The sequence below is a fragment of the Eriocheir sinensis genome, chromosome 63, assembly GCF_024679095.1.
Source record: "Eriocheir sinensis breed Jianghai 21 chromosome 63, ASM2467909v1, whole genome shotgun sequence".
Lineage (NCBI taxonomy): Eukaryota > Metazoa > Arthropoda > Malacostraca > Decapoda > Varunidae > Eriocheir > Eriocheir sinensis.
In genome coordinates, this window is record NC_066571.1 from 2,233,391 (window position 1) to 2,245,652 (window position 12,262).

Consider the following 12,262-nt stretch of genomic DNA (forward strand, 5'->3'; position numbering starts at 1 on the left):
GTCTGTCTATTTATCTATCTATCTGTCTATCTATCTATCTACCTATCTCTGTCTATCTCTGTCTGTCTATCTATCTATCTATCTGTCTATCTATCTATCTACCAATCTCTGTCTATGTATCTATCTACCAATACATACATACATACATTTTTTTCTTGCTCTTTTTCTCCCGATTTAGAAATTTCAAACTTTTACAGCTTCTGCATCTTTACCGAGACAGCTACTTTCCTGACGCGAACAGAACGAGTGTATCTCCAGCGACAGCCACTATCATGTATATAGCCAGATATTACAGTTCGGCGTCACGCTGTAGCCGAGTTCCGTGGCCTGGTGCACCAAAGGACGCTCGCATCACACTTGGCGTCCAGAGCGGCGGGTTTAACTCATATTTTGTGTGACGAAAGTGTCGCTGGTGATCAAGATTATGTGAGGCAAAATGGAGACGTGTTTAGTGAATGCCGTGAGGAGAGTCACACAGAACAGGTGTAAACAGAGTGCACTGGAACCCCGTCAATCGTGCCTTGGCAACACTGTACAGCGGTTAGTCATGGTTATCTATGTACATGTTGAGCACTTTTAAAATTACACTGAATAAATAAGCTCCCTCCACGCTTTATACCATGCTTTATGTTCATTGTGTAGCAGGTGAGTGGTAGCCTTTTTTTTTTTTTTTTTTACAACAAAGGAGACAGCTCAAGGGCACAAAAAAAGTAAACAAAAAGAGGCGCGCCATTAAGAGAGAGAGAGAGAGAGAGAGAGAGAGAGAGAGAGAGAGAGAGAGAGAGAGAGAGAGAGAGAGAGAGAGAGAGAGAGAGAGAGAGAGAGAGAGAGAGAGAGAGAGAGAGAGAGAGAGAGAGAGAGAAACAAGGTGCTGAGGCTCCTTCCATGGGCGGTCTTTTCTGGTCTGGGGGGCCTGTTTCCTGCCTCGCTCAGTCCCTCCAGCCCCCGCCCCTCAAGCCTGTCCAGCCCCGGATACAGTGACAATAACAATCAATATCTCCGCGTCAACTCATTCTTCAACGTTTGTATCTCGCTGTCGATAAGTTCCATTGAGCAAAAAATCGAATGCCAGTATATATTCCAGTTATTACGGCTGGCCATACCTGATAATGACTATAAAAAGTACTGTCTGAATTGCCGCTACCTCACTGATAAGGCACCGGAGTCAGATCCATGAAGACATACGAAAATGAGCTCTTCTTTCGAGACTCTGAAGTTGCTCTTAGTCTCGTAAATGTGTTTGAACCTGACATTTTTTTCTGAATCGTTAAGACGTCTGAAAATTGTGGACCAACGGGGTTCCAGTGCATGCTGAAAGAGTGTACAGATCTAAGAGTCACCAAAATTACAAAAAAAAACGAAAAAAAAAGAAACTGCTTTGATGCCAGTGATAAGCAAAGATTAAGAGTGAGTAAAGTTTTCTCCGAGCGTGAAGGACGAACAGCTGGCCGAGTGTTGGGTGTGTTGAACGCGACTCAATGCATCATCAAACTATTGGTGTGTATGTGTGTGTGTGTGTGTGTGTGTGTATGTGTAAGTAATGGTGAGTGCGGGTGCTGGTGAGAGCGTGGCAGTAGTGCTGGAGTAGGAAAAATACAGAGGGCTGCTACACCTACTGATGAGCGATACACAAGGAGAGGGCTCACAGCTCGCTAGCGTTACCTCCTGCGCCCCCGCCCTGCAGAAGAGTCACTCGTAAGTGGCCCTCGTCGTCCACTCCTACCGATTTGGAACAGAAAAATAGGCAGGAGCAGGCCAAGATGAAGAGACAGCCCGGCAGGATGCTGGCCACCAGGAGGATAGTGGCGGTCATCTCGGGGTTGAATTTGCCGATCACGAACTCGCTGCTTTGATCCGTGAAGTAGCAAGGGTAGCGGTCAGGGGTCATGCCATCCGAGCCGTCGTGGGCGTGGGTGTTGAAGAATGCCGTGCACTCCTTCCTCAGGGTGTTGACGCAGCCGTCGGGGTTGATGCGGAGCTGAGTGTTATTCATGACCCGCAGGGACGATTCTGGTGGGATGATCCAGTCGCTGCGGTTTCCGAGGTTCTGGTGAAGCGACAGCAGCTGCAGATAGTCTTTGAGATTGCTGAGCTCCTCCGTGCTGCCCATAGTGGCGTTGAAGCAGTCCTCCGTGAGAATGTCGTACGTCGTCTTGCCGTTCACTTTGTTGACGTAGGAACAAAATATGAATATCGCCTGACGCTTGTCTCGCCACTCCGGGCTGGAGCTGACGGCCTCGATGCTGGCGGACGTGATGTTGTCGGGGGAGTCCATGGAGGTGCAGGCGGTGGCCACCAACCTCTCGCGACTGAAGATGATCACGTTCCTTTCCCTCATTTCGAGGTTGGTGCACTTCCTTTTGCAGTCAGTGAGGTAATCCCTCGCCTTCTCCAAACCCTGGCACTTTCCTGCCTTGCAGAAGTACACACCTTTGAGTGGGTCTTTACATTTTTCAAGGCACTGGATCCCCTTGGGATTTATCCTTTTGTTGTGACAGACAAACGCGGGAGTAATCTCTTTGCAGTCGTTGTTTTCAACGTCTTTGGTGCAGTAAAACAAACCTGTAATGTCTTTGCATTCCCCTTGCTTACACTTGTAGCTGCGGGTGTTGGTGACGTTGAGGGCCGAACAGTTCTGGTCCGAGATGTCCACGCAGTCCCGGAAGTTGACTTTGGAGCCGTTGTTGCGGACCATTACACGAATCTGCATACAGGTGCCCGAGCCCTTGGAGAGGCACCACTCGCCGCACGTGGTCCAGCTGCAGGCATCCTCCTCGCCGTCGGGTTTTTTCTTCCCCTCCCGAGCCAGGTCTATCGCCTCTACTGTCGTGCACATTATCGGCGTCGTCCTGAAGCCCATCGCGAGCTCATTTTTGGAGGGGATGATGACGATGACAGCCAAGTACAGCAGCGACACCCCTGACAGGATGGCAATCATCTGACAAAGACATATTCCGAAACAGATTTGCTTTTCTGCCGTCATTGCTGTCAGATCTGCGCCACGACCAAAGAATAAACAAACTGCGGTGCCTTGCAAGAGTCAGGGGTCACTCCCGAGGGACGTCGTCCACCATGCCAGGCCTTAGCGAGCCTCCGCCTCACACAACGACACTCAGGAAACTGACTTCATTGTGTCCGCGGCAGGGAAATGCCTCGTCCACTATAATGTCACTCGTACACGGGTTGGTGCAAAATATAGTTCATATTCAAGGGTTTGGGTTCCAGCTACTCTCTCCGTGAATACTTCCACCAAGGCATAACAGGACACTGAGATACGTTCCTCCTTGCCAAGTAAGATGGCGCTCATGTGCCGCGCTGCGCATGCGTCCATGCTGCAGAGGCTGGACGAAACTGTAAATAGCTCTGTGTCTCAATGGGCTTAAATTAGGGATTGCTATGCACTTAACACTTTCTTAGATAAGAAATACGTTTAATTACATAATCTAAGTTAAAATGTAATTATTCTGACTGATAGGCGTCGTTATGCAAGAGTGACGCAGTGAGTTCAGTGCGCAGGTCCAGTCCTCGCCGCAGCGGCAGCTCCTCGCCAGAAACCCGGCGACTCCACCCCCCAGACGCCCTACGTGCCCAGCAAGATTCCCTGTGGTCCACGAAGAGTCGCACACACTAACCACAGAGAGATGAAAAGTGTTAACTCGAGCTCTACATCACGATGAGGACAGGATCAATACCTGTCCGGCCCCGCCTCTGCCGCCTGGCCCTTCCTCCCCACATTCTTGCCCCCCCCACACCCCTCCAACCAGTTCCTCGCCGCCGCCCAGACCACTATATTTAGTCCTCACAACGGTGATCCGGTATACACTCCAGCCCGGCAAAGTACATGTTAACTTATTTGTCTTCGGTATGTGTGTGTGTGTGTGTGTGTGAGAGAGAGAGAGAGAGAGAGAGAGAGAGAGAGAGAGAGAGAGAGAGAGAGAGAGAGAGAGAGAGAGAGAGAGAGAGAGAAGGGAGGGGTCGAAATATTACATAAACAAAACAAAACCCAGGACTCAGTACAGTCGCAGAGGCACACAGTCACGACACATGAGCCGCCACACAGCTGAAGGGTAACGGCCAAGTAACGCCCTCTATCACCAATTCTTTTCCGTAAAAAAAAAAAAAAAATCCTTAATCATGTCTTTGTCAAGTGGGTCACGCTCATGTTGCCTCGTCCGCCCCGCCTACCTCGCGCCCCCACCCGTGCCCCTTGTCACGCCGCCGACTACTACTACTACTACTACTACTACTACTACTACTACTACAACTACTACAATTACTACTACTACTACAATTACTACTACTACTACTACTAACACCACTACTACTACTAAAACTACTACTACTACTGCTACTACTACTACAACTACTACTACTACTACTACTACTACTACTACTACTACTACTAACACCACTACTACTACTAAAACTACTACTACTACTACTGCTACTAACACCCCTACTACTACTAAAACTACTACTACTACTACTACTACTACTACTCTCTTCCATAACAACTCCCACTTCCATACACTTTCTCTACTTCCCATGATGCAACAAAACATTCATTATACCCTAAAAACACTAATAACGACAATATCAATACTAATACAAAGTGAAGAACAACAACTATAATAATAATATGAGCACTTCCCTCTCCCTAAACCTTACCATCGGCGTTATCAGCGAGACGTTAAGTGCTTTAAACAACTATGAGGGCGTGTGGGTGTCCGAGTCAGATCTGATAGACATGGGGAACTAAGCGATGGCGGCGGGGGGCGGGGCGGGGGGGGGGGGAGTGGGGGCGTCGAGAAGGGGGCAACAAGGGCCAGCAGCATGCACCGCACTCCGGCCTCCACCAGACATCAATAGCGTGGCCCCACATGCCAAGGGGTTGACTCAGCGGCGGCGGCGAGGGGCAGGGGCGGCGGGGCTGACGGGGAACGTGAGAGTGACTACCTGACACACGGAATTGATGCGTTTTTGTTTTTCGGAAAGAGGCAAACAGAAGGATTAATAAGCGGTAGTGAGTTGCTCCTGCACGAAAATATAAGCACTGGGCATATTTTTTTTTTCGTTGATAAAAAAATGTAAAAAAGAGGCCGCAATACGCTCTTCCTACACAAATAGATATAGCTGATAAAATAATACACGAAGGTCTAAGCACTGGGTATACTATTTGTTTCGGTAAGACAAACAAACAAAAAATAATGGGAGTAATACGTTGCCCTTACACAAATAAAGGCGTAACAAGCTGCCCTTACACAAATAAAGGCGTAACAAGCTGCCCCTACACAAATAAAGGCCGTAACAAGCTGCCCCTACACAAATAAAGGCGTAACAAGCTGCCCCTACACAAATAAAGGCCGTAACAAGCTGCCCCTACACAAATAAAGGCGTAACAAGCTGCCCCTACACAAATAAAGGCGTAACAAGCTGCCCCTACACAAATAAAGGCGTAACAAGCTGCCCCTACACAAATAAAGGCGTAACAAGCTGCCCCTACACAAATAAAGGTGTAACAAGCTGCCCCTACACAAATAAAGGCGTAACAAGCTTCCCTTACACAAATAAAGGCGTAACAAGCTGCCCCTACACAAATAAAGGCGTAACAAGCTGCCCCTACACAAATAAAGGCGTAACAAGCTTCCCTTACACAAATAAAGGCGTAACAAGCTGCCCCTACACAAATAAAGGCGTAACAAGCTGCCCCTACACAAATAAAGGCGTAACAATCTGCCCGTACACAAATAAAGGCGTAACAAGCGTCCCTTACACAAATAAAGGCGTAACAAGCTGCCTTACACAAATAAAGGGCGTAACAAGCTTCCCTTACACAAATAAAGGCGTAACAAGCTTCCCTTACACAAATAAAGGCCGTAACAAGCTGCCCCTACACAAATAAAGGCGTAACAAGCTTCCCTTACACAAATAAAGGCGTAACAAGCTTCCCTTACACAAATAAAGGCGTAACAAGCTTCCCTTACACAAATAAAGGCGTAACAAGCTTCCCTTACACAAATAAAGGCGTAACAAGCTTCCCTTACACAAATAAAGGCGTAACAAGCTTCCCTTACACAAATAAAGGCGTAACAAGCTTCCCTTACACAAATAAAGGCGTAACAAGCTGCCCCTACACAAATAAAGGCGTAACCATCTTCCCTTACACAAATAAAGGCGTAACAAGCTTCCCTTACACAAATAAAGGCGTAACAAGCTGCCCCTACACAAATAAAGGCGTAACAAGCTTCCCTTACACAAATAAAGCCGTAACAAGCTGCCCCTACACAAATAAAGGCGTAACAAGCTTCCCTTACACAAATAAAGGCGTAACAAGCTTCCCTTACACAAATAAAGGCCGTAACAAGCTGCCCCTACACAAATAAAGGCATAACAAGCTGCCCCTACACAAATAAAGGCATAACAAGCTGCCCCTACACAAATAAAGGCGTAACAAGCTTCCCTTACACAAATAAAGGCCGTAACAAGCTGCCCCTACACAAATAAAGGCATAACAAGCTGCCCCTACACAAATAAAGGCGTAACAAGCTGCCCCTACACAAATAAAGGCGTAACAAGCTGCCCCTACACAAATAAAGATCGTAACAAGCTGCCCCTACACAAATAAAGGTGTAACAAGCTTCCCTTACACAAATAAAGGCGTAACAAGCTGCCCCTACACAAATAAAGGCCGTAACAAGCTGCCCCTACACAAATAAAGGCGTAACAAGCTTCCCTTACACAAATAAAGGCGTAACAAGCTGCCCCTACACAAATAAAGGCGTAACAAGCTTCCCTTACACAAATAAAGGCGTAACAAGCTGCCCCTACACAAATAAAGGTCGTAACAAGCTGGCACTACACAAATAAAGGCGTAACAAGCTGCCCCTACACAAATAAAGGTGTAACAAGCTGCCCCTACACGAATAAAGGTGTAACAAGCTGCCCCTACACAAATAAAGGCGTAACAAGCTGCCCCTACACAAATAAAGGTGTAACAAGCTTCCCTTACACAAATAAAGGCGTAACAAGCTTCCCTTACACAAATAAAGGCGTAACAAGCTGCCCCTACACAAATAAAGGTGTAACAAGCTGCCCCTACACAAATAAAGGCGTAACAAGCTTCCCTTACACAAATAAAGGCGTAACAAGCTGCCCCTACACAAATAAAGGTCGTAACAAGCTGCCCCTACACAAATAAAGGTGTAACAAGCTTCCCTTACACAAATAAAGGCGTAACAAGCTGCCCCTACACAAATAAAGGTCGTAACAAGCTGCCCCTACACAAATAAAGGCGTAACAAGCTTCCCTTACACAAATAAAGGCGTAACAAGCTGCCCCTACACAAATAAAGGTCGTAAGAAGCTGCCCCTACACAGATAATGACAGCTGATGAAATAGTACACGATTACTGGGACGGCGTGGGTTAGGACGTTGCTTTTGGCTGAGTGACGTCCAATGCAGTGGATCCAGGTACAGGTGAATGAAATGGTTCCCGTTGAGCAGCGGGTCTGTGTAGGGACGCGGTGTTAACAGAACGCTTACAGGGCCACAGGTGATATGGAGAGGAGCTGAGCATTTTTATTTACTCCTGAACACGCTCGGTGGATATAAAACAAAGAAACATAAACAGTCACTATCCACTTGGGCAAGGTTTGGTTCTCACACAAAGATCCTCTCTCTCTCTCTCTCTCTCTCTCTCTCTCTCTCTCTCTCTCTCTCTCTCTCTCTCTCTCTCTCTCTCTCTCTCTCTCTCTCTCTCTCTCTCTCTCTCTCTCTCTCTCACACACACACACACACACACACACACACACACACACACACACACACACACACACACACACACACACACACACACACACACACACACACATATATATATATATATATATATATATATATATATATATATATATATATATATATATATATATATATGTAAATAGATGCATAAACCTGTGTGTCTAGGAGCCTCGTCTCGGCAGAGCGTGCCGTTATTATTTGTTCTCGGTCTAACATGTTTATGTAATTCGGGGATGGCAATAAACTTTACTTTACTTTACTTTACTTTACTTTACTTTACACACACACACACACACACACACACACACACACACACACACACACACACACACATAATTTTGATACACCTTAATTTTGTTTCCCGTTGATGGTAATAAATAAATATTATTGCCACTGGTAATTACTACCACTACTACTTCTGCTACTACTACTATTACCACTACTACTACCATTACACCGGGGAGGCGTTGGCTGAGTGGTTAGCGTGTGGGCTCCGCATTCACCGCGTTCTGGACGACGCGGGTTCGAATCCGCCCGCTACCACATAGGATTTTTCATTCACCGCCGAGTGGCCTAAGACTACCCATATGCTGTCCTGAAGACCACCCACTGACCCGGACTCTAGAGGAACCGTCCAAGTAAATCAAGAATGAGTTCCGGGGGGCAGCATGAGCCAAGAATAGATGGCGCCACTAAAAAAATTGCCTGCGTCATGACGGGATTGGGCCGACCACCAGGCCCATGAGGAAACCCTACCGGCGCTATATGTAGGCTGAACACGTAAAAAAAAATGTTACATATTTTTTTCTTTTTCTTTTTCTTTTTCTTCTACCACAACTACTACAACTACTACTACTACTACTACTACTACTACTACTACTACTACTACTACTACTACTACTACTTCACTAATGCATTAATGATCGCCATAAGAATAATAATAACAATAATAATAATAATAATAATAATAATAATAATAATAATAATAATAGTAATTATTGTTATACCTATTACTATTATTACTTATTATAATTCTTAGTAACCGGGTGGCATCTGTAACTGAGCATCACAAATTATTCAAAAAAGGTTTTACACAACACTTCTTTTACGTTTGAAGCTGCCAATTTTCTCTCTGGACAGATAACTACACGTGCTGGCCGGACGCTGTGACCTGGCGGGCTAAGTCTATATACACCAAGTCAAGTCACTCTGCTTCAAAACTGCGACTGGTACGCGCAGGGGGCGGTTTTGGGGCGGAGCAGCGGGATGACGTCACTTGGAGCCAAAAAAAAATACCCGCCAGTTCAGGGGTGACTAAAGTTGGGGCCGTATGTGCACTTTGGATGTGCATTCTCGCCTTCTTTCACAGCGCGTTCAGGCAAGCCACTGACGAATAAATATGTCTTTTTATTGTGCAATTGCGTGACTAATTTCAATGACTACAAACGGCGGTGTGGGGTGTGAGGGAGGGCATGTTGAAGTGATTGATTTAAATTAGTCCGCCTTTCCTCGTTTTCTCTAAATCCCTGTTTCGACATTCTCTAGTTTGGCTCCAAGCAGTGTCACGTATAAACCATGCCTCGGCGGTGTCTCCTCCCACAAACTTGACTTGACTTGGTGTATATAGACTTAGCCTGCGGGGCTCTCGGCGGCTCTCTGGGCGTCAGGGAGCGGCGGGCGAGGTGGAATACGGCGAGCGGCGGGAGACAATGTGACAGCCGGAGAACCTCATCTTTATGCGCCGCTAATGACTTCCGCCTCAACACAAAGGACAAAAAGAAAAAAACCTGCCTTAAGTCTCTGTTATCGAGGGGTCGGGAAGGTCGCCCCGATACCAAACACTGGCATCAGTCAGGGCCTCAAGGATTCCAGTCAAGGATTTCGTCACAATGTAAGGCACTAATATATATAATTTCATGTAGATACTATACCTAGCTCATCTTAAACATCCGGTGGCGCCATACAAAGCTTATGTTTCGACATGTACATTCCTTACATATAGTATCTACATGACATTATTTATCTACATCAGTGCCTTACAACAAGCCTGAGATGAGAACTTGTTTGACGAGGGGCCGTGAATATGATTACCTATATTTTATATACCTTTTTTTTAAGTAAAGGAGACATACTAAGGGCCGAATAGGGCACAAATCTAGTTCTTGTGGTCCTTCACTTTCTGTTTGTGAGTTCTTTCAATACAATAAAAAATCGTGAACTTCCAGATTTTCAAGTTGTAACCATAAGTACTTACAATGTTTTTTGTTTACGTTTGGCATATAGCCCTGGTAAGCTTTCATGATGGAACCTGCTGCTTGACCGCAGTCTGTTAGTGATGCAAGCAAGTGTATTTTATTTTTTTTATAATGGTGCTATTCCTGCTTGGCTAATGCGGTCCCACTAGAATTCCCTTTGATCGTCTTTATAGAGTTTCGCTAGAGCTCGGATTGATAAGTGGTCTTTAGAACAGCCTGTGGGTAGTGTTAGGCAACTCGGCAATGACTGAAAACTCAAATTTTACCAGCGGGCGGGACGTGAACCCGGGTCCTTCAGTACACTCAACTCACCGCACTGCGGGGAACGTACAGGCTAGTAAAGCTTGAAAATTCAAATTTAAGGCGTTTTCATGCCACTGTAGAATTACTGAATTAAATCGAAGCTGCAAAAGCTAACACTGCAACACTCCAGCAACGGCAGGCAAAGGAAACTGCTTCAGTCCGGTCTGCTGTGACACAGTAAATCTTATGCTGCTGAGTTGAAAGTGTTCCGGGTTGGGTAAGTCTATTTTCTGTATATAAAATCCTAAAACAGTCATATAAAGCAATTTCAACAATTTGAATGCTGTAGAGTGTAGATTCAAATGTTAGTACATGTGTAGCGCCATATATTGGTTTTCTTGTCAATGGAACAAATATTCTAAGGGTAACGGAGACAGACAGACCAAGGCTAAACAAGACCCAACACACAGTGCTGGCAACCCGTTACGGCCTGCACCTCGGCCTGGTGGATCAGCTACATCTACACACAAGTCATTATGAAGGGGATGATGGTTTCTTGCGTTGGCTGTACACCTTTCCCACGCCTTTACTAATAGTCTGATGAGTAAGTTATCTTCCAAGGCAAACAGACCAGGCAAGTTAGCAGCCGGGGGTCTGGAGGGTTAGCGCGGCCACCTCGCCAATGACAGCCAATCACGAGGCTCATTGTGTGCTGCAGTGGCGGCGAGGCGGACCGCTGCTCCTGGGCCCTCCTGCAATACAGCTCCGCGCGTGCTCAACGGACACCGATCACTGTGAAGTAGGCGGCGTGTGCAGCTGATGTCACCACAGGCTCTTTGCGGATACTTGTTTACATCTCTCTCTCTCTCTCTCTCACACACACACACACACACACACACACACATGCATGCACACGCACGCAGACGCACACGCACACTACCTATCTATCTATATCTATTTATCCTTCTATCTAATCACCACCTCTGTCCTCAAAAGTGACCCGCTCAAACAGCGCCATGCCTCACGAAGGAGAGAGGCATCGCGTGCGAAAATGAAAATGAAAATTCAGGTTAAGAGAAATGTGGGGGACCCTGAGGAGTGGGGGTGAGGGGGGGGGCACGAATGTTCTGCTGGCGTGTGGGTAACACGCTTTATGGCAGCAGAAAAAGCGGCCGTGGAGGCTCTGCTGACATGCACGGCCCACCACCGCGTCACCGTCGCATTATCTGTGAGGATCGATACCCCGGCAGCGGTTTTCCCGCAGAGTCCACGGCTCGAACTTCTGGCAGCGCTCACAGTTCGCCGAGGCCCCGCCAGTTACTGCATGGCCAGGTCATGTTGGGGAGGGGGGGGGGTGATGTGCTGGGGAGCAACGATTACCAACACCGCCTCGCTTTGCCTCAGTATGCACAAAATAAGTACAAGTTTCATGCTAGACCGTACGTAACTGTAAAAAACATAGTTCAGAGCACCAAACACTCATCCTAAGACAACACTAATTCAAACACTCGTCATGAAAGTCTCTTCAGCTGCCCAGTAAAAAAAAAAAAAAAAAAAAAAAAAAAAAAACGTTAGTGGCGGCAAACCAAGGCACGCCCCAGCCCGCGGCAGCGGTGTTCCCCCGCCGCGGAGAGCCCCGCTGGCAGGCGACACCGCTGCCCGCCAGACACTCGAGCAACAAGTATTTCGAGGACGGCGAACCGCTGTGAATGAGGCGTTCTGAATTGTCTTGGATACTGGGCGACATTGTAGACCCACTGACCCTTGAGCCTGTGGTGGGTGTCGACCCTTTACTCCGGCAAGTGTGTTACCGCAGGACTCTGGGCTGCAATAGTTTACCTTCCCCAGGTTTCTCCAGGGCCCGTACTTATAAAGAGTATGTTTCGCTTATGTGAGGCATAAATCAAGAAAATGGCGGACACCGAGACATAAGGGAAGCATAACCCTTAGGTTTCAACTAAGCG

The 12,262-nt window shown here is 46.8% G+C and overlaps 1 protein-coding gene across 4 annotated transcripts in view; it reads right to left on the reverse strand.

The window, feature by feature from the left end:
- Window positions 1–12,262, reverse strand: part of LOC126986837 (protein tipE-like) — a 64,624-nt gene that overhangs the window by 7,100 nt on the left and 45,262 nt on the right. Inside the window, exon 1 of one of the 4 annotated variants that reach the window (XM_050843228.1) lies at window positions 1,617–3,576. The exons of 2 other annotated variants lie outside the window; for them this stretch is intronic. In XM_050843228.1, coding sequence (XP_050699185.1) covers window positions 1,643–2,983 — 1,341 coding nt within the window. In that variant the 5' untranslated portion in view covers window positions 2,984–3,576 and the 3' untranslated portion in view covers window positions 1,617–1,642. Of the gene's footprint in view, window positions 1–1,616; window positions 3,577–12,262 lie in introns of those variants that run through there. One more of the 4 variants, XM_050843227.1, reaches the window with a different exon arrangement.